The sequence below is a fragment of the Pholis gunnellus genome (genome assembly GCF_910591455.1).
Source record: "Pholis gunnellus genome assembly, chromosome: 11".
Classification (NCBI taxonomy): Eukaryota; Metazoa; Chordata; class Actinopteri; order Perciformes; family Pholidae; genus Pholis; species Pholis gunnellus.
In genome coordinates this window covers 19493753-19516897 of record NC_136538.1, presented here as the reverse complement: position 1 = coordinate 19516897, position 23145 = coordinate 19493753, and the positions used below count along the sequence as shown (strand labels likewise).

The 23145-nt window shown below is 41.7% G+C and overlaps 2 protein-coding genes across 2 annotated transcripts; one reads left to right on the top strand and one right to left on the bottom strand.

The window, feature by feature from the left end:
• Positions 1 to 7586: 7586 nt before the first annotated feature.
• On the bottom strand, positions 7587 to 10124 carry LOC306703041 (5-hydroxytryptamine receptor 7-like; the record flags this gene model as incomplete). The annotated part of the gene is made up of 2 exons (XM_079168855.1): positions 7587 to 8484; positions 9535 to 10124. 2 exons carry the CDS (start codon positions 10122 to 10124, stop codon positions 7587 to 7589), a joined length of 1488 nt encoding a protein of 495 aa, XP_079024981.1.
• A 4007-nt stretch (positions 10125 to 14131) lies between these two features.
• On the top strand, positions 14132 to 16418 carry prorsd1 (prolyl-tRNA synthetase domain containing 1). The gene is made up of 4 exons (XM_079169043.1): positions 14132 to 14293; positions 15003 to 15128; positions 15230 to 15319; positions 15601 to 16418. The coding sequence occupies exons 1-4, from the start codon at positions 14213 to 14215 to the stop codon at positions 15811 to 15813; spliced, it is 510 nt and encodes a 169-aa protein (XP_079025169.1). The 5' UTR covers positions 14132 to 14212; the 3' UTR covers positions 15814 to 16418.
• The last annotated feature ends 6727 nt before the right edge of the window (positions 16419 to 23145 follow it).

Here is a 23145-nt window from a genome sequence, read left to right as displayed (position 1 = left end):
AACAGTGAATGACCTAAACGCACACACACATACACACGCACAATACATGAATACAATATAAATACCTAACCACCTTTTGCTTTCAGAACTGTCATAATTCTTCATTGCATATATTTTCAAGGAGGTGCTGAAACATTCCTCAGAGATTTTGTTCCATATTGACATTATAGCATCACGCGGTTGTTGCAGATTTGTCGGCTGCACATCCATGAACTCATCGTCATGTTCAAGAAACCAGTTTGAGATGATTTGAGTGTTGGGACATGACGAGTTACCCTGCTGGAAGTAGGCATTAGATGATGGGTACATTGTGGTCACAACGGGACAATACTGAGGCAGGTGGAGAGATGGATAATACTTTTATATTTGCAATATCCCTTAAAATAAATAAAGTTTTGTTTCATGTTATTTATCATAATATTTGAAGCAGTTTATTATCAGCTGGTATGACTGTCTTCCAAAAGATAAGAACTGTTTGTGGTTTAGCTCTTTGTGTCTCTGCAGCAGCAATGTCAAGCAGCTTTTGGACATGACGTTATAGAGTGCAATTACAAAGAAAAATATGATGAATGCAAAACAGTGAATTAGCATTCTGTCTCTTTATTTTGCTTCTCTCTCTCTCTCTCTCTCTCTCTCGTCTCTTTTCACAACGTATTACAGCAACCTTTATCCAAAATGAAACTCACATTTTGATTCTGATCTCATTTGATTTAATAATAACACAAGTTAATTAATTTTTTTGGTGCATTTATACATCAAAGAGATGATTCATCGGTCTTCTACGGGAGGCTTGGGCGAGCATCTTCATAGGTGTCTGGGATTCACTGCTGTCAGACAAAAGTGTTTTGTTATCTTCAAAAAGTAGGTCTAATCTTTGAGGGACTCATATCACTGGAGTGAGTCTCAGCTTTTATTTCCTGGAGAAACTTAAAGAAATGTAAACGAAAAGGGCACAATACCTAAATACCTAAACCATAATTTAAAACATATTACATTACTCTTAACATTGACAACAGCCGGGCTCAGAGTTCATCAGTTTTCTTTCCATAATTGGAGGAGAAATCTGTTCTGGGACCTTGATCAGTACCGATGTGAAACCCGACAATCTGGTAATATGAGGGGATTTCAGGTCCAAACATTTTCACATGTTGTAGTGAATCTGTAGAGAAAGGGATGCAACAATCGTTAAATTATGATAACTTTTCATCTATCCGGGAGACGTGAAGATGCCAACATGATGCATGCTTTATTGAAAAGAAGCAACACAAACAAGATGTTACTGCCAGGCTAATTCAGTATTTTGGTTTAGTCGTAGATAGTCTACACAATTAGCCTTTAAGCTTCACTGACTGCTCCCCATGTCAGTAATGTGTAAAGCTGTTTCTTTGGCTCCTTCATCAGAGTTTTTTTTTCAGCCAATTAATTATTTGTTAGTTGTTCCCTTGGTTGTTAATTATTTCTGCCTCACGTGCTCCCCTACTGCACGTAAATATTTGTGTAACTTAAATTCCAATCAGCACTATTCAAACTACATTACCATCTGTGTCTCTTTGCCAAGCAAAACTCTCATATCTCCATCTAAACACCCAGCTTTTCAGCAATCCCCCCCCCCATACTTGCAGTTTTCTTGGAGACTAATGTTCTATCTTTAAGTGTATTTTAAAATGTTTGTGTCATGGTTCCAGGCCACATATCCTCAACATGAAAGACAGCTGTTAAATACACCACTTGCTCTAATCAGCTATCACAACTTCTTGTTCGGAGAGAATGTCTCTGGTTATTCATGAACTGTTCCAGAGCGAGGCCCTGAATCAACACCATCGGCCCTTTTGAAGCATCACAAAGGCATTTGACACTTATTACGTATTTTTAGAAAGGCTTACAATAGTCTTGACATGTTTTATTTTTAGTACGGTCCAATCAAACAGAGTGCAGTGATGTACAGTAGGTTGCTGAAGTAGAAAAACGATTTAATTTTCCATTTTTTACATGAAGCAGTACATTATTTCATCCTGATGACGTCAACAAAGCCACAAAGCCAATGATCTATGATGAACAGTCAATGGGCTTTTTAATCTCTGCTTAAGGTGTCAGTTTTGAGGTCAAGAGAAGTACAGGATGTCAGTTGATGTTTAGAATCATTTTTAATACAAAATATGGTTTCGCAGCTCAGCCAGAGAATAACAACTAACGTAGCAGCGGCGCCCTGCGGCCTGCGGCGAGCTGCCATGCAATGCCTATGGAGAGCTGCAGAGGCCGCTGCCAGCTCAGCACTTTGCATCCGTACAAATGAAGTCAGTACATTTTCATGTACAGCAAAATGTGGCTTTCTTTAGGCGCTAATCAGAACAGGAAGTCCACTCAGGAAAGAAAGTATTCACACTGAAAGAAGTCATTTCATTTTTCAAATTCTTTCTTTTTTAGGTGTATCTGTTTGAGCAAAAGATGTCACTGCACACATTTTCTCATCACGCACTGCTCCGATAAAACAGGACAGGCTGTAAGACATATTTACATTTGACACAGGTCTCAAGCCTTCTCATTGAAGGGTAGAGTACTTCCATCACCGTGTTAGTCCATTACACCACATACAATATGTTACCATGGAATCATACAGTACAGCACTGCTGTCTTTCTTAGGACCTTTCATATTGATTTGTAACTTGCATTTTTTTTCTAGGAATTGAAATTGCCTCGTAGGTCATAAACCTTTCTTTTAAAAGGCTATTAACATCCTGCAATTCAGGTAAAAAGCAAACATTTCTACTACTGCAACAAAAAGGGTTCACCGTGACTGCACCAACAACATATTTTACATTCTTGTCAACAGTAATCGTTTGTGGGTTATTTTGCAAGAAATATAGTAATTTGATTGGTCAACGATGCATTGCTTCCCTCCAGAGGAATCCCATAAAGCTTGTCTTGCTGTGCTTTGTGGGTCCTTAAGACAAACTGGTGTGGTCGTCGGGAAGCAATGGAGTCAACTCCCTTTCTTTCTCCTGTTTCTAGCATAATATACAGTATGCACCGCATTTATCACACAATAAATGTGTGGTTAACAGCGTATAAAAGGAGTATTTGCCCCCAGGACTGGTCTTTGTTGTGTGCACTTTGATGCTGTTGCCAGTACAAAGTCCTGCAGGATCGATGTTGTATTTATAATCCCTGTAAAGAACATCCCCTTTGGTACAAATATTCTATAAAAGGGTGATTAAACACTCTGAAACAGGACTACATCGTGGTGTATTGTGGCCTCTAGGACATTCTCAGGCTGAGCATCTGTTGGCACAAAAGTCTACGTTTTAGACATTTCTGGCACACTTATATATAGTATCTAGTAGCAGCAGACAGCAGTTAGTTTAAAAATGGCTCATTTCAATCTTAGGCCTTATGTTATCCATCATCCTTAAAAAAGGAAATACTTTTTATTCAAGTGTTATGTTCACAGTCATTTTCTGAGAGCATTTTAGGTCAGTTTCCTCACATGGAGGATACTCTGGAACCATATTTAGTTTGACAGCCATCGGGTCTGTGCCATTCAATAATTAGATCTTTGGTTGGTGCGTCATTTTAGCTGCCGTCAACACGGATCTCCACATTTTACAGGCTGTACACCAGTGCTCCATCTTTTTGACCCTCGGGGTTGCAGTGTTATTTTCTCCTTCTCTGGTTTTTATTTTTTTATTTTTAGTGGTATATTTCACAATATTACAGAAGATAAAAAGCTAAATGTATGCAGCAATATGTTTTTCTACTTCCCTATACCTTGTTAATCATCTTGTAACTTCTTAGATTTATCTGTGGCCCCCTTTGGGAAGCCCTGATCACCAGTTGACACGTAAGAAAGGACAAACATGAAATGATCACGAAAACAATAAAATGCCGAGTCAGAATAGCTTCTCCACAACATTGAGAGAGTACAAGTGTCACATATTATATATCAGGAAAGACTAAATCATTTTTGAGATATAGGCTTTCAAGTTGCACCGTAAAGATCTTAGCAGCTTGGTCTGGCACCATAACAAAAGGTAAAGAAGGCTGGAACCAAAAAAAGATTGGGCTGTTGTTCACTTTGGTACTTTCATCAGTAAATGTGACTCATTTGATCAGATACATTTATGTGGCCACCAGAGTGCTTTTGGGGCCGATCACCGAGTGGAGCACCGGGGAACGTTTCTCTATTATTTTCAATGGGAGGGCACATTCAGTCACACTTTTCAGCCTGTCTGAGGCTGAGATGCAGCTGACAACCAATGAATGTGACAGGTGTGCTTCTATCTTTAATTCACCGTTTAACACACCTCCCTCCTCTCTGTCTTCCTCTCTGTGTGATGATAACATCACCCGAAAGCCAATTGTCGGGTATGAAATGCACACTAGATTTTGTTCTTGCTTTTCTTTTGTGATTATCATGACTGTGTCATTGTTACCTCCTTGGTTTGTTGATTTTTAGTTGCGTCAACACATGAGCTGATGTTTTTATTGTGTTATTGGTAATATTTTAATATGTAGATATTGTCAACTTCAGTTCTACATTTGTTTTCTTTGTGAATGTATACCATTGTTGAGCTCCATAAGAGGTTTCGGATCCTCTCTGTTTTTGAATGCTCTTCTGAAAACATGTGCCCCTGCTCATATCCACTGGCAAACACTCTCTATAAATTCTACGGCAGGAAATGGAGCCGTGCCATGTCGGCACCGAGCCCAGGAAGAGTACGGTTCAGCGGTCCGTAACCTTTTCAGCTCACAGCCCCCAAAGTGAGCCGATTCCTTTACTTAAAATGCTACAAGCATGAATGTGCAGAACCTTGAACTATGGCAGCAAAGGATTTTCACAAGCTAATGACCGTAGATAGATAGGTAGCAGCAATAGTTCACTTTTTAGAGAACTTTTGTACCCATATAGAGAATCATGCGTTCCCAAGAGATGCAAAATTAGAGGGAAAAAGCTTGTGTTAGTCTAGTAAACAGTGTGCATTTTGTTCTTCAGTTTGTAACTTACAATGTGGATGAGAACTTCCCACCAATGATCAAAGTCAATGCCAGCTTTCTTTTTTTATTATTTTGTCAAACTGGTTGACTCTACAGCATCGCTGTTGCAGTCCCACTTAGAGATTAAGGCTCAGACGCTGGGTGTATTTAAGAAATCTTGCACAGAGCAGCTTTAATTAATAATTAGAAGGATAATTAAATTCAGCAATTACAGTGTTCACACTTCCTCTGTAAAAAGAGATATTTATGAAATTGACTAAGTGCCCTCTGTTGCTTCTTCTCAGTTAGTTGCGGTACAAATTCAAGTTAACAAGGACACATTTTCAGCAGCACAGACTATAATAATACTCGTAGTAAAAAGTCCATAACACAAAACCAATACGGCGGTGACACCTCTTTGCTACTAATCTCTGTACACAATAATAATTTTAAAAAATGGCAGAAATAGGACTAAGCATGTCCCAGCTGTCATGTTCAGGGTGCTTACGCTCAACATACAATAAGAACTTATTCCTGTTATTATACACAAGGTATGACATTAACATCAAATTACATTTTTATGTGCATACAGTTAATGCACTTGGTCACTGCTCCAGTTCACTTCCCCAGAGCTGAAGCTGTGCTTTACAATAATGAAACTCTGAGCAGAGAGTCTCATCTCTGTGGGAGGGGCTTGAAAGCACCAATGAGGCACCGGCTATCATCTGCTCTTTCTCTTCTTAAGGCCAGATCAGATTTCTATTCTGAGCCTCACCCAAGATTAATAGCCCGAGAGACAGCTACATCAGATCCTGCGTCTCTGTAATTAGTGTCTGTGATCCCATAGAACTCGATAATAGCAGTAGCTTAACAGGTGAAAAGCATGATAGCCTACTTGCCAATGTTGGTAACGAAAGTACTGAAATGATTAGTTTCTCGGTGTATTTTACCAGGCCACACAATCTTGATTAAGAAGATTATCGTAAATTGTTTGTGTTTAATGTTTAATAAATACCAATTAAGAATGTTTCTTTTTCCATATAAATGTTTGATATTGTAGAGAAATACTCATTTATCAAGCAAAAAGGCCCACAAATTGCAGGAATCAGCCTCTCGATTGCAAGGAATTACTGCTTCTGTCTGTTTTCACTGGAAATTAATTGTCTTTGGGTTTTGGGCTATTTGTCAGAAAACACAAGGAATCTGAAGACTTTACCTTGGGGCTCTAACAAATCTTGACGGACATTTATTTAACATTTTTTATCAGTTGTTAAATTGATAATGACTTGGTGTGGAAGGGATTGGGATGGTGTCACTGAATATAAGAACGTAAAAGAGAAAAGTAGGTCATTCTGAAAGCTCAGAGTTTTAACCATGATCCACTCCTCCGTTTGCTTTTGTCTGGGTAGTGCCTGTTTCACAAGCTATTGTGTGACGTAACACACAACAGGGATACAACTGAGCCACGATCACCCCAGGGGAGACTGTCAAACATTGTGTCAAATCCAAAGCACAAGGTGCATAGTTTGAACAGAGGCTCTTATGTGCTGCACCCAAATGACACAATGGGGATCATGGTTCTCCGCACTTATTCTCTGGTGTGTTGGCTTCCATCCTATCACCTACTAGTTCCTCACATCATTTCCTAAAAAAGCTTGTGTGTTCATAAGAGAGCAAGCAGCCTGATAACAAAACATCTGATCTAGTTTTTACAAGTGGTCGTGTCTTGAATAGAAGAATAAATGTTTTGGCACATTCAACACAGTGATATTGACCCCCCAAAAAAAGCATCTTCAAAAGATATAAACTCATATCAGGTATGATAGATCATCAGAGCGAGCCCTTTTGACCTCTGAAATAAGCGTTGTCCCAGAATCGATGTGGTGATCCATTTGTGTACAAATTTTACATGTCAGTTGAGTTTTTAGCATAACTTGTCCACTTGTTGTCACGCTTGTCCAATGAAGGAAACTCAACGTTTAGACGTGGTGAAAAACAGTGTCACTGTGATGACCAGGGACCAAGGTGTGTACATTTGGTGTTTTAGCCACATGGCCCGCCTGAGCTGCAAGAACTCCTCCATTTTTTGTTTGTGAGGGCAAGTTTTCCCTGGCTCAATCTAAAAAATACAAGACACTGGCTACTGAGTTAGAAAGTTTCGACTCGCGGTGGTAGGCGAGTACAAAGTCAGTGTGTAGCACCACCGACTTTTGTAACAATGTCATGTGCAAATGATTGTTTAGTGGGGTAGCAATCAGCTTTCAATGCACCAAGGTAGCAACCATCATTACAATTGTTGTACAGTAGTTACACTGTTCAGCACTTTACAAATAGTCCACTGCAGCAGCCACAATTCAGACAATATAAATCTTTCACCACAGTTCAACCTTTCCTAAATGTTTCCCAATTCCAAGAAAAAGAAAAGATTTAAGCTTCTTCAGTGTTCCTTCATATGCATCCATTTCATCCCGCCTCGTCTCGCCTCAGCGATCATTGTACAAATTAGAGGAAATAACCATTCTGGCAGCGTGGTGGCTGTGTGCCACAGTCTAAAATCCTCTGGCATTTTCCATGGCTGTCTCTGTTGATCTCTGCAGCGTCGCTGATAGTGACCTTTACACATCAGTGTTTGGCTTCTCCACCAGTTTCAGAGCCTCGTGCATGCCAGCTGCTGACAGCTTCCGATTGATGTTCCGGTAGCGGCACCGCAGGAGGTTACTGTATGTGGTCCTCAGATCACGGTTGAAAAATGCATAAATAAAGGGATTAATGAGGGAGTTGGCGTATCCCAGCCACAACAGAGTTCTTTCCAGCCAGAGCGGCACGCAGCTGCACTCCACACCGCAGACAAATGGCCTGGCAGTGGACACCAAGAAGAATGGCAGCCAGCAGAAGGTAAAGGCGCCGACCACGATGCCCAGAGTGGCGGCAGCCTTCTGCTCCCGTTTGAAGATGGACTGGTTTTTCCTCTTCCGGCGTTGGTGGTGGTCACCGGTCTTGAGGAGGCGAGAGACGCGCGTGCTGCACTCCTCCTCCACCTCACGCTGGAGCTTCAACGCCGCTGCCACGCAGTCCAAGCTCTCCTCCTCTTCCTCGGCTTGCTCAGCATCTGTCCCTTCAACACTTCCTGTTTCTCCTGATACCGCTGGCCGGTGGGCCTCTTGCCCTCTTCTTCCCCCTCGAGGAGCCACGCGTGCACCGCGCTCCCCTTCCCTGGGGAAGTAGGTGATGTTGTGCTTGGCGGCGCTTAGTTTGGCCGCGCGGTAGATGCGGTTGTACATGATCAACATCACTGACATGGGGATGTAGAATGCCACAGCTGTGGAGTAGACGGTGTAGCCGAAGTCCTGACTGATGAGGCAGACTCTGCCGTCATTGACGTTCTGTGCCCAGCCGAACAGAGGAGGGAGGGTGATGGAGGCTGAGAGGAGCCACACTGACAGCACCATCTTGGCCATGCAGCAGCCGTTTTGCCGGACAGGATACGTCAGGGGTTTTGTGATACCCAGATACCTACAGAGAAATATATGTCCAGATTTCAAAAACAGGCAAACAAATTTCATTTATTCTGATTATTTTTTCCCATTTTTATAATTTCTACTCCAACACAAAGGTATTTTCTTGCACTTTATTTTTTTTACCCGGATGTGATGCACCATCCACCTTTAACAAGGTGCCCTTGAGCAAGGTGCTTAACAGCAATCTGTGGTTGCCATATGCAGCCCCCAGGTTGGAAACTGTTCCAAGCTGCCGAGAAAGACCATGTGTGACCAGCAAACCTTTCAGTTTTAAATAAAGCTTGTATGTCTACATGTCTGGGCCATTTGCCACTATTATACAGCTTAAAACAATATATTTACGACATTTACATACTTGATTTCACCCACCAGCCCACAGCAGAAATGCAGGTGTGTTAAAGGAACGATTTCATAATTTCATACCAACCAAAAATAAGATAGGAATCATTTATTACAATCATTTTGACTTCAGATTTGGCGGAGTTTTAGTAATTTACTGAGTATTGCTCCTAAATTTATTCAACTCCTACTTTGACCCTTTTTATTCGATTCAAATGGGGTGTTCAGAAAACAGGAACCTGGTGCAGAGTGGACAACGAACCGAGCCAAAAAGGTCGCAGGTTTAATCCTTACCAATTTTGTCCACGCGCCCTTGAGAGGCACCCTCAGCCACAGTGAGCCTCCGCGCTTTGACCTCCCTATGCAAACCCCACGTTTCAGGACTGAGCAACAAATATATTTTTAGACTGGGTAAAGACATGTTTGTAAGAACATGGCGTGTGGGATTAAAGAAAATGTTTCTGCTTCTGACTAAATATACGTGCGGAGAGATTGGTTCCAAAACTGCGATGCGTAAAAGTTGAATAAATCAATGATATTAAAAACGGGTAGGCTACTAATGAACAAAGTTTTTTACATCTGTCTTTTCTGCCTTGTCTAATGATCAAGTCCCTTTATATAGTGTGATTGTTTGACATATCGTTTCCCTGCATTTAGGAATACAAACCTTCACTGTATTAAAAAGCATCAAATAAGTTGTTCTCACCTATCAATGCTGATTACGCACAGACTCATGATGGACGCGGTGCAGCACATCACATCCATGGCGATGAAAACGTTACAGAAGAACTGTCCGAATATCCACTGACCACCAATTAGATCCGTGATACTGACGAACGGCATCACGGCCAGGGCCACTGACAGGTCCGCCACGGCAAGCGAAACGATCAGATAGTTGGACGGCTGGCGCAGCTTTTTGACAAAGCACACGGAGATGACCACCAGCAAGTTCCCACAAATGGTGGACAGTGTGAGCATGGTGAGGATCCCGCCAATCAGGACTTTCTCGAACCAGCCGTAGCTCAGGATCTGCTCGCCGCATCGGGTCCCGTTCGTCTCCATGACCTGCAGCAGACTGGTGGTGGATGGAGACGTCGTTGATGCTGCCACTGCCGCTGCTGCTGCTGCTTCTGCAGCGCCTTGTGCAATCTTTAGCAGCCGGGGCGCAAGAGCCTCCGAGATCATCATGTTGGTGGAGCCCCCGGGATCTCCGCCACCAACTCTATCGTCTATCATGAACGAGGACCTCATGTTGCCACTACCGACGGTTCCGTTACTCGCTCCCGCAACAACCATTCTGCTGCCTTCTGTTCCTTTTTATCCATTGACTTGGAGACCCGTCCGGTGGTGACATAGGCGCGCACGGATGTGCCAGTGTTGGTGTGAGAAATGAGTAATTCCTCTCCACAGCCCCCGTCAGGGCAAACTACTCTGACATGCTCTCTTTCCCTCATAGAGCCTCAACGCCTTAATTCTTCTATTTAAATCCATACTCGTCATTACGCACGTGGCACGCTGCAGGCAAATTCACCAAATACTTAACCTATAAAATACGATTTTCTTGTTGACCACCCTGTCAACCACGCTACATGTCATCCTCATGAGTAGAAAGATATACACTTAAATACTGCAGAGCGCGCCTATACATCTCACTGAAGTTGACATGTGACGTCAAAAAACATGTTGGATAGCCTATAGGCTGCCGACTAGCCAATCTAAAAAACGTGCCAAAAATGATCCACAATCTGTTTTGCCTTTTTGGAGTTCATTCTCCTGAATGTCTAGGCAAGGACAAACTGTGTCCATGGATGAGCGTGCGTAATTGCGCAGATTTATTTGTATTGTGGTGTCGTCTGTGTGATAAAGCATTTTACCCTCTACACACACTCACGCGCGCGCACATAAGCACACCGGAGAGAGAGACAAAGGCTGAGATTACAAAGAACGTGAATGGACAACAAATGATGGTGTGAAAGAGTGGGCGGTCGCCGGACATTTAAGGAAATTGCTACTATTATACAACTAATCCATCCAAGAAAAGAGCATTCTGACATATTTTGGATGATAACACTGAATCTCATAGGGCTTCATGTTTTATTTGTTCCAGAGTTAACTTTTTTCATCACTTTAAAAGGGAAGCGACACACGATGAAAAAGTTACTTTTTCGTGAAGACAGGTTCAATCTCATTATTTGTTGTTTCTTTTGTAACCAATGTGAGGGAGCTGGAGAACTGGTTTTCATTTGTGTTAGTTCAAGCAGAGGCATTCCATTATAAGTGTTAGGACAAGAGGTGCATTCTACCTTCATCTCACTTCTAAAACGTATGAAATGTATGTTGCTGCAGGTGAGAGCCGGAACCCAAACTGCTCCCCAAGCCGTTTCATCATTTTCAATCTGAGCCCAATTATTGTACTATAACCTCATACGTGGGTATGATACTAATGCTGCAGATAGACGTGGATAATAGCGCCATCAAGCGGCCATACGGTGCTACTGCATGTTGTTGCTGCTGGCTATTTCTATATTATAGTGCAGGAATTCTTTTTTTTTCTCAGTATCAGTATCATGTGTTTGTATATTAACTTAATATGTAATACATTTGCATTTCTCTTATGATGCCAAATGGCCTTTAAACATGACTTATCTTTGAGAGCTGTGGTGCTCAGTCTGGGATTCGGGACCTTGTAGAGGACATCGAGGAGTTGCATGGGGCCCCAGGGAAATATGGTTAAAGTTCACATTATTTTAATCCACTGGAAGTTGTATCTTCAAAGCGACCCTCTAGTGTAAACCTAAATGAATGGTTTCCAGCATTTCTGGCAATGAAGCAATATGAAGCAATATTATCTACATATCATCCCTTTATTGAAATTAAAGTTACTCAGATTGTTTAATTTGCAGGATTAAGGTGGAGTTTAGACTGAAGCATCATGTTATTATAACAGGACAATGTGAGGTCATAACGTTTAAGATATAGTCTGTGACATAAAAACGTATGAGAGATCCTGTCTTGTAAAAGTGAAATCTATGTTCATTGATGATTTTAGGTGATATTGTTGCTTTTGCCCTACAAAGTCACATTTAATCATGGTCGCAACACAAATAGTGCTCTATGCAAACAAGACTCTTCATTAAACAGGTCAAACTGCTTGAAAGGACGTCTAACTTCAAACCTCTATTTCGACCCACAGCATCAGCACATGTATGCAGTGTAAACCACCAACGGCAACAGATTCACCTGAGGGCGGTGCTCCTGCTGATTTGACACCATACTATAACCCTTGTTTATGCAGCTCTGTAAGTATATTCAATACATCCTGAGCAATGGACACAAACCCCTGCATATATACCAATTTGCTGTCAAAGCATCGAAAAATGCTCACATCAGCTCAATTTTATGAACAACACGACAATAATTATCGTATTATTTCAGTAACATGATGAATTAGTGTATTAGGAGCGGGTCATCAAACCTCCAGCTTTGTGGGAACTTTAGCCCTGACCTTGAGCGCTGTCCTGATGTTATTATTTTTGAGTACAGTCAGCAACTTTAAAATAGTTTGCTGATAGTTCTTGACAGTATTTAATCTGAAATGGAGGCCGACAAGTCAAAAAGTCCCCGTTTGAAAATTGCAAACTTTGGAACAAACACTGGACGAACCCATCCAACACCTCTGGGATGGACTAAAGTGGAGGTAATGTAGAGGTGTCCACATAATGGAGGTTATCTAACTCAAGTTTCTCTATCTGTGGCTTGCAGACAGGAAAAGAAGCAGACTCATAAGAAAACACATATAACTAAATTTAGGACATCATAAAACATATGTTGAGGTGTTATCAACAGCTCACCTTATACCAAAAAGAATGGATGAATGAGGGTGCGGTTCTTTTTTTTAAATTCATGGTTGAACAACCTGCCAGTCTTACAGTCATGTTCATCGCTCTCATCTCTTTGAATCAGTTCATTGTTTGACTGTATTTTATGCAGTTTTGAGGCACCTGGGTTTTAATATAATTACTTTTTAAAACCTGTTTACCACCTATCATCTGTGAGTAGTGAATTCATTTTATCATCTTTTTTGTTGTTGTATTGCCCCATTCCACGATCCTGATAGCAAGTCTACCCAATGAATATATGAATAAATGAATACGTAAATCACTGAATATCAATCACCCCAACCCACGTCTTGCAAAGCTACAGCTTGTTTTCCAATCACATGAACTGTATTTATGAAGGTCATGTTTTTGTTTCTTTGATATTAATCTTTTTGCTATAGCATTTTAATTCATATTGGGGAGCATTTAGTGCAGGGCATACGTCCCCGTCTGTCACACATTCCTCACGTTGTGGGTAAATACTTTCAGTTCTCTGACGGCTCTTCTGATTGACAAACAAAACTTGTGCTTGGACGCAAACTATTAGCAGCATAGACTATATCCTTTTTACTGGTCACTTCCGCTCACAGGGGAGAGTGGGGAGGTCATTGTCACCATTTTTGGGGTTTTGACGCCATCAAATTTTGGTGGTGCCACACAGTATTCATTCAAGAAAATGTGATGATGCAATCCAAACATACCATAGATATATCCCATTGAACCATACTCACTACTGTGCGCGATCGAGAGAGGGGAGACACGATTGCTGTACCAATGTATCACCAACAGCAGAGATGACAGAATTCCAGATGAATAAGGCCATTTAAAATCCCCCAATGAAGATGTGACGACATATCGTGCCATACAAACGTAGAGGACCACCAAAGGACATTAAAGAGCTCCCAACATCAAATAACCTACTCATGACCACCAACGAAAGGTGCATTTGTCATCTGTTGAGCAACCTTATCGTTGTAAACATTGTACATGCAATCCAACAGTTTGTTTGGTGTGTGAGTGTGTGAGTGAGTGAGTGAGTGAGTGTGTGAGTGTGTGAGGAGTGGGTGAGTGATTCAAAATCCAATGTATAAGGCCACAATAAGTGTCAGGAGATATCAGGACACCCAACACTTCTCCAATGGTTCGATAACAGGAGGATCAGGTGAGTATAGTTCACTGCAATGTTCAAAAAGTCAGAAACTATTTTATTTCAACCATAGTACATGAAACTGCTCACAACAAGGTCTGTGTTGTATCTTGAGTAACCACGTTATGATTACATGATACAAATGTAGTTATTTGAAGGAACTCGGAGGAACAGTAGAAGTCCAGAAGATGGCAGTAATGCAGCAGTGAAGAGATGAGCTGCTGCAAAGCTCAGTAAGGAAGAAGAGTAGTCTTCTTCTTCGTCTTCTTATACGTGCAGCTGTTTCTGTACATAGACTTTGATGTCTACTCCACTGCAGTTTCCTCTTCGTTGATTTTTTAAAAACATATTCATTGAAAATGGCAGAAGATCTGCGGTCCGAGCTGGAGAAATACCTGCAGAGTTTAAACATCCGGACGACGTGCGTGGAGCACCCGCCGGTAAAAACGGAAACGAAAAAACAGCTCCGGTTTTTCTGTTAACTCAGTTAACGTCAACGGAGTCTACACTTTTAAATCAGAACATATATCGTGACTCTCTTAAAGCAAAATAACTTTTATGATATACGTCATTGAAGCCGGCAGAGGAATACAATGCTGGAAGACTATTGAATCTATTAGAATACTACACTTCTAAGTTATCTTTACTCAGCCTTCTCTAAAATCTGTAAACACCCTAATGCATTTGTGGACACACTGCATGAATCATTAAGAATACTTCTAATCGAAGTTATCCAATACACTAAGTTGTACTTACTGTAGTATACTTTTAGCGTTGGGAATGGGTCTTGTGTTCTTTACAACATTGACGTTGACTTGTTATGGACACGTGGAAATCATTTTCAGATCCATGTCTACAGATTTTGTAACACGTTTCAGCTGCAAGAACTTGCTGTGACCTGCAGGGGGCGCGAAATGATCACTTTTGTCGCACACCTTTACACGTAGCGTCATTCCGGCTTCATGCTGAGGCCCTCCACACAGGTACCAGTTCATTTGTCCTGCAGCAAAAGACTGTGTGCGATGTCAGTTGTTCTACAATGAGTTGTAGAGTCAGCAGACATCAAACCTCAATGTGTCTTCAGAAAAACAGAAATGTATAAAAAAAGATATGTAAAATGTATGTCCCCCCCCCCCCCCCTCCCTGCAGGTGTTCACCGTGGAGGAGATGATGCCTCACCTGCAGGACGTGAGCGGAGCCGTCACCAAGAACCTCTTCCTGAAGGACAAGAAGAAGAAAGGCCTGTGGCTGGTATCGGCTCGCCACGACCGCCAGGTCAGCTCACATCTGTACATTCACCCCCCGCATCCCACTGAACCTCTGAGCGGTCGTGTTTCTCTGCTGCGTCCCATAATCCTCTCTGTTCCTCTCTGCAGGTGAACCTCAACGACCTCGCCAAGAAGCTCGGCTTCGGCAGCGGCAACCTGCGCTTCGCAGACGAGGCGGCCATGTTGGAGAAACTCAAGGTGACATCAAAACAAATCAGCTCAGAGTCAAATGAGACGGAGATTACGTTTAACTTGAATAGCAATGACAATGTTCATGTATAGTGTTTGAGATGTTTCTCAGCCTGTTGGCAGTGTCTTTCAATATTTTTTATTTAAACTTTAGACAACCGTGACAGCTGCTATTACATCACAAATACTGTCCATATATTTATTATACCATTACAGACTGGTAAGACAGCTTTCTTTGCGGTCTGAGTTCTGCTTTCTTTGTTAATTTTCCTCCGTCCGTCTCCTCTCAGGTGGGTCAGGGCTGTGCGACGGCTCTCGCTCTGCTCTTCGACAAGGACCAGAGTGTGAAGTTCGTCCTGGACCGGGACCTGGTGGAGGGAGGCCACGAGATGGTCTACTTCCACCCCATGACCAACGCCGCCACCATGGGGCTCCGACCGGACGACCTGCTGCGCTTCCTCAAGGAAACGGGACACGAACCCGTCCTGGAGAGCTTTGAGTAGGACTAAACCTGAGAACAGAAGAACTGGACCTGAGCAGCCTGTGGGGATTAAACTGGGACATGAAAATAACCTGCAGAGCCAAATATGAACTTTATTCTGCTTCAAAGATTTTTAAAAAAGGGTAACAAATAATCTAATTAGGGCTGTCATCTGATTAATATGTGTATCATTAACGTGATTATCAGGGTTATTATCAATACCGGTATATTGCAACACCTCGAGAACATGAAAAAAAGCGTGTAACTTTAATTTAGTGACACATGAATTAAAATACGGAAGAGCATGAACATAAAGGGAACATTTTTTAAGCTCTGCCAAAGCTCTTTATTATTTTTATTGAGTTGTCAAAAGGTGAAGATTTATTTAAAGACTATTAGTTGAAGACAAAGACATTGACTATTGGTTGTTAAATGTCTCTCTGTTACTTTGTGAAGCTCAAGTATGTTTGTTAAAGGAGCAGACTGTGTAGCTTTCCATGTTTAAGCTCAGAAAAGAATATGCTGTCTGTCCCTGCTGATCGTTTTACATTGTTTTTCCTCCATCCAGTCTCCTTTTGTGAAAATCTAACTTCCAGAGACTTTTGCCGAAATAAATGTTTGATCAAGTTTATCTGCTGGTGTGAGTAAGAGCAGGGACTCTTATTGATAATGTGTCATAACTCCTGTTGATATTCCATACTGTGGCTGTAAGGGACACTAGAGGGCGCTATTTACACAAGGGGGAGGAATATTGTACCACTCGCATATAACGCACCTTGTTTATGAGCTGTGACTAATGGATATATTAATGGTTCATTCATCATTGAATCATGATTTATAGACAGTTATGTGCCATTAATAACAACTTTGGGGTTCCCTAATGCAAAAACGTTTTACTGTGCAATGAATATTTTATGTGTTAATACTTTAAGTACATTTAGTTGAAAATACTTGCAAACGTTTACTTAAGGTTTTGAATGCAGGACGTTTACTTCTAGTGGAGTATTCTCACGTTATTAGCAGTACTTTTACTTAAATAAAGGGTCTTAAACAGCCTTCTTCCAACAATGAGTAAAAGTATGAAGTTGCATTCAATGTAATGAATAGAAGTACCTTGAATTTGTACTTAAGTAAAGTGGTGTACTTGAGTGACTGTACTAGTGATATTCCACCTTTTCTACTCTGAACATAATGTAGTCCAATAGGCTACAACACCATCTTAAAAAACAAAAGAAAATCTCTCTCAGTGGACCAAAGGTGCGTCGTCATTCTTGTGCTTTAATTTTGAAAGGACTACCGGACGTGCTCGGTGTTTGTTGACAGCAGCTTGATCGGTCCTTCAGTCCTCACTCAGCCGTCCCTCAGAGTCTGAAGGTAAGCAGCTGGCTACTGGGGGGGTGACGCAGCATTAGTGTTTATCGGACTGTTCACTCTTTAACCCGCACCTGCTGCGCATTTTCTTTGTGCATGCGCGCGTGCACGCGTGTGTTTGTGTGCGTTGCTACTACCTGCGTGCACAGTGACGCTACACGTGCACATCGCATCCATCCATCTTCCTGCTGGTGTGAAACAGATGCTACTGGTGTTTAAAGCTGCAGGCAGACAGGCTTTTCTCTGTGGATGTTTCAATGTATGTGTGTGCGCGCGTGTGTGTGTGTGCGTGCGTGTGTGTGCGTGCGTGTGTGCGTCTGGGGGCGTGTATGTGCATGCGTGTGGGGGTGTGTGTGGGGGGTCATGTGCGTGTGGGTGTGTGTCGTATTTCCTGTCAGAATGCTTCTGTTTGCTGTTTTCTGACTTCAGCTAAAGGTACTAGCATTTTTGCTTCTTCACTGTTTTCTTAATGTAAAATATTTATGTTGTGAAAGTTTCTGAATTATTATATATGTTATATGAATATTTAGAAAAGTGGACAGGAATCAAACTTTAAGGTTAAACTAAAGTTAAGAAACTAAAACTAAACTTAAAAAAATATATATCAAATTGTAAGTATTATATATATTTTATACTTTATTCATTTAAAAAAATGTAATTATAGATATAATGTTTATCTATTTCTGGATTCAAAATAAAAATGATTTGATTATAAGAATATAGTTATAACCTGAAATTTGTAGTATCTGCACTACTGAGTACTTTACACCCTGATTAGGTGCATGTGTTTGGTTGTGTGTGTGTGTGTGTGTGTGTGTGTGTGTGTGTGTGTGTGTGTGTGTTTAATGAAAACTTAACTTATACATAAAGATCAGTTCAGTAGTCATAAGGAGCAGAGGTTCTAGATCAATTTAATTAACTCTCTCTTCAGGGCTGACTGGCCCACTCTGATGATGTCATAGCTGTGTCCCCTCAGCCTGAGCATAGAGACGTTACAAACTGAAGGTGTGTTGTTTGAAAGACGGCGCTGTTTACCATTCAGGGAGGCTGTAATGAAAGACACTATCCAGTTGCAATATGGGTATTGTAGGAGCCAGTGTTTTAGATGATCATAGTCAGGATGTCTCCTCCTCTGCGGCACAGATTTAGACTCTTCTTCCTTTTCATACTGAATCACTGGAGGACAATTTAAAGGAATCAAATTGATTCAATTTGAAGTTAATATCAGCGGCTTCAGAGCAAAATGACTCATTAATACAAACTCTCTCTCTCTCTCTTTCTCTCTGTGTGTGTGAGGCTCTCTCTCTCTCCCTCTCTCTCTCTGTGCGTGAGTCTCTCTCTCTCTGTGTGAGGCTCTCTCTCTCTCACTCTCTCTGTGTGAGGCTCTCTCTCCCTCTCTCTCTCTGTGCGTGAGTCTCTCTCTGTGTGTGAGGCTCTCTCTCTTTCTCTCTCTCTCTCTCTCTCTCTCTCTCTCTCTCTCTCTCTGTGTGTGAGTCTCTCTCGCTCTCTCTGCATTCCTAATGAGAGTGTGTATTGTTGCATTGTTGTGTAAAATTAGCAAATGAATAAAACGTCACATACTGACCCTCAGTTCCCACGCTGAGTTTGTGGGCGTGCTGGTGTGTGTGTGTGTGTGTGTGTGTGTGTGTGTGTGTGTGTGTGTGTTTGCCCCCCCCCCCCCCTTCTTTAAAAATGCATTTGTTGTGAAAATCCTGTGTGGGAACATGTATACATTAGCTGCCACTGTGCCATTGAGCAATTCAGGTCTAAACATATTTCATTTCATATTACATGAAAAAATCAGTAAGAACGGCTCAATCCTGATTTATCCTCAGAGTGGAAATTAAGTTGTTGCAGGATCACAAGAACAGAAATAAGTACAGATAAATAGAGAAAGTGAAAAAAAAGTATAGGAAGTAAAAATAGAATAGGAGTAAAAATAGAAACTATACAAGGGCAATTACAGACAAAGTTAGACGGTAAAATGACAGTAATGTTATATATAGTATAATAGTATATTTGTAAACAAGAATCATAAATATAAAACAGAAATGTACAGTAAAAATATGTAAAATAGAGCTGTACAGTGTTTAAAATGAAGAGGAACTTAAGAATATCCAAATATTCACAGCATGATGAATATGTGAAATGTGTGAAAATAATAATTATAATACTTTAGACAGAAGAGAATTACACAATTTGAATGTGTGTGTAACGTTATCAGGAAAATTAACTTTAAGTATTAAAGTACTGAAGATGCAACCGAAACAGGTTAGATTATATTATGATTTTAGATTATTATTGTCATCGATGCAGTAACATATAAGATGCATTCTGATACATAGAGGAGCTTATTATAAAGAAATGATTTATTTCTCACTTTTTACACAGTTTTGATTCACTGAACAACAATGTGTTGTGTTTCATGTTCATCATAGGTTTCTATCCTCGTCTGCATATTAAAGACAGTACCTGGTAGAAGTAGCAGTATAAAGTACAGGTACCTCAACATTGTATTTAAGTACTCTCTGGTCTCCGTGGTCTCTCGACTATTACTGTCTGTCGGCCGTGGTCCTGAGCTGCAGCTCTATCGCCGTGGCGACAGAGAGCAGCCTGGTCGCCATGGGAGACGAGACAGAAATAAGTGTGTGTCATTACGTGTGTGTGTCATTACGTGTGTGTGAGTGTGTGTGTCATTACGTGTGTGTGTGTGTGTGTGTGTGTGTGTCATTACGTGTGTGTTTTCATCTCCCACATATAATTACAGTGATACAGAACCCAAAGTTAAAGTGCTGCTGTCACACACACATATAACTGAGACTGTGTGTGTGTGTGTGTGTGTGTGTGTGTGTGTGTGTGTGTGTGCGTGTGTGCGTGTGTGTGTGCGCGCGCGTGTGTGTGTTAAGCTGCCTAGACCATCATGACGTAATTGTTTTTCTGCTGTTTTTTAGTTTTCTGCCTCGTCACAACTGAAGAGTCTTCACAAAACACTGGGAGTAAAACAATACTGATAACAGTAGTACTAGCTAACAGTAGTACTAGCTGTACTGTAGTACTAGCTGGTGTACTAGCTTCAGTACTGTGCAGTAGGCTACTCTAGTAGTAGTACTAGCACGTTCTGCAGTTTTAGTGATACAATGTTTTTGACACACATAAGAAAAGCAGCCGACTTTGACTACATGAGGCCCTTCAAACCTCTTAAAGCAGGACGTTTGCATTGTGATTTAAATTCCTACTTTTGCACATGGGAACTACTGCATGCTTAATGGACTAGTTGGACATTTTAGGGAAATGCAGGTAGCTTAGCTTAGCACAAAGGCTGTAAACAGGGGGAAACAGGTAGCAGCTAGATGTTTAACGTGTGAATCAGGGAGCTTTAGAGGAGCCGGTAAATGGATTATTTTATTACTTTTGGACAGAGGCTAGCTCCTTTAATTACCCCATGATCTTCCCTCTACTGCCACCCTCAGGACACACATTGCATATGTAGCTGCACTATGGAAGGTATTCAGACATTGACTGCGGTTGTTTTTGTTCCTCTCCCTGCCGGCGTTTCATCTCCAATATGAAATTACCCAGAATATAATCCTTCCCTGGTTTCCTGCATTTGCATATTTCATTAATTGGTTGGTTCATCCTGTGTGTGTGTTTACAGCCCCAGCAGGGTTTCTAGAAATAATAACGTGGATCACATTTAGCTCCCGGAAACATGCAGTCTCATTAGATACAGAAAACTCTGCAGAAAAAAAAAAGAAGTGTTGTCTTGATGTGACGCTCAGATCTGAAGTCAGACCAGCACCCTGAGGTGGGAGGGGGAATTCAGACGGCACTACATGTTGCTGCTTAATTTGTTTGAAAATGCATTAGTGGTTGTAAATATTGCAGGTGCCTACTTTAATGTGTCCAGCTGTGATTGGATGAAAACTTGAAATGGGGCATCTCATTGGAGCAAAAGGACCCGCAGCTGTAACCATCATGTGTGGAACAAATTATCCCTCACACACACACACACACACACACAGACACACTCACAGAGTAAATGAGGTGCGGAGGCCTCCTGTGGTGAAGTGTCTGATGTGCTTTAATGGGACTCTGTGAGGAATGTTGGCCTGTTGGTTCGATTCCAGCCGGGGACCTTTGTTGCATGTCACATCCTCCTGTCTCTCTTCCCATTTACCTTCATCTCTTCTCTGTCAAACTGTCCAATAAAGACGAAAATGCAAAAAAAAAACATCTTTTAAAAATTCTGAGAATATTGCAAATATTCTTAAAACTGAAGGTGAAGACTTCAAATGTCTTTTCCTGTCTAAAACCCAAACATGTTCAGTATATAATAATGATATATAATGTATCAGGTTGTATTGTATAATTTGTAGTCTGTCCCTGTTTTCACGCATCTTTAAAACAAACCTGTCTGGCTGACGCTTCCCCTTTAAGAGATCCAGGAAGTGCAAGGGGGCGGTGGCCGAGGGGAGGGGCTTATTGAGGAAACAGGTGTGTGTGCTGACAGGGATGATGTCATTCTCTTGCTGAGTCACCTGGGAGACGGCTGCTGAGCGTAGTGTGGACAGAGAGAGAGAGAGAGAGAGAGAGAGAGAGAGAGAGGAGGAGGCAAAGGGCTGCCTTCATCACTCCTGCTTTTCTCCCTGAGGAGGTGCTCGGTGTGAGGAAGCAGGCCCAGCAGAGGAGGAGGAGCAGAGGAGGAGGAGGAGGAGGAGGAAGAGGAGGCATTTGAATACTGCTGATTGTCAAGGTGAGAGAGCGATAACAGGAATGAATGAGAGCGAGAGAGAGAGAGAGAGAGACATTTACTCTTGTATCCTCTCTGTGGCTGAACCATCTCACCAAACTCCATTCTAAAATGGGCTCATTTTAACTCCTCGCATGTGGTGTTTGATTTAAGACCTCAACTCTGTAAAGGACGTGCTGCTGTTTTGTAATGCTTCAGCTCGGTACACTACGTGGTCATAAGTATGTGGACACCCCCTGTCCACTCACCTGCGTATACTATTGGTGTGTTTTTTTTAATTCTGGTTTGGTCGAGGCCCTTACGTTCATGCTACAGCATATAATGATAATTTAAACAATAGTGAGCTTTTAGGCTCAAACAATTAGGTGATTAAGTCGATCTGCCTTTATTTCTTCTTTAGTTTTTTCTAAGACTGAGAAGTTCAGATGGAGATCCAGCTCATGTTCGTATGTTACGTCTATAAGCGGAGTGAACTTGCTGCTTTGACCCTCTGAACATCTGTTGCGTGAAGAGTTTCCTCCCAAACTGAACACACGGTTGTGTTTTCTTTAAAGTCTCAGAGGAAGATGTTTTCTTTAAATTGATGGTGATATGTGTGGCGGCTCTGGTGAGGACTGAGGAGGAGGAGGAGGAGGAGGAGGAGGAGGAACAGGAACAGACAGTCGTATAACAAACCGTCTGCCTCAGAGCCCAGTCTGTAATTATTCCAGCTGCACTTTGGTTTAGTGGTCAGTTTGGCTTTGATTCATCTTCACTCCCTGTTTTTTGGGGTTGCTGTAACTCTGTGGATGAACGCTCTGCTCGTTTGTGCTTTTTGTGGGAAACTGTATTCATACTGGATTATTTAAAACAGTTCCCTGCTCTTCTCTTGCTCATGACTGTCCTTTTCTTTTTTCTTGTTGCTCTGACCTCCTGAGCTTTAACCGCCGTTATCTGTTAAGTGGCAGCCAGGCAGGTAGCAGGGGGGAAACCGTTAGCTTAGCTCGACCAGGAAAGGAACGAGCCTGAATTCGCAACGGCTGCAACCACGTTCGTGCAACCACGTTCGTGCATGCATCCGTGCGTTCGTGCGTTCACACACACGCAACCTCACAAACACTTGACCTTCATGCCAACTTTCAGTCTGCTAGGGTAAAAACCGCGGCTGCCAATGGAAGGGCCGTTTTTTTGTGGATGGTCCGACAGAGCTGGTCGAAGTTAAAAATCCACCTCGACGATTGAGTTACAACAGAG

Excerpts from the sequence above, each read along its gene's own strand:
- prorsd1 (XM_079169043.1), top strand. The coding sequence starts at position 14,213 with ATGGCAGAAGATCTGCGGTCCGAGCTGGAGAAATACCTGCAGAGTTTA. Across the intron at positions 14,294-15,002 it reads CGTGCGTGGAGCACCCGCCG|GTGTTCACCGTGGAGGAGAT; the intron begins GTAAAAACGGAA and ends CCCTCCCTGCAG. Across the intron at positions 15,129-15,229 it reads CGGCTCGCCACGACCGCCAG|GTGAACCTCAACGACCTCGC; the intron begins GTCAGCTCACAT and ends TCCTCTCTGCAG.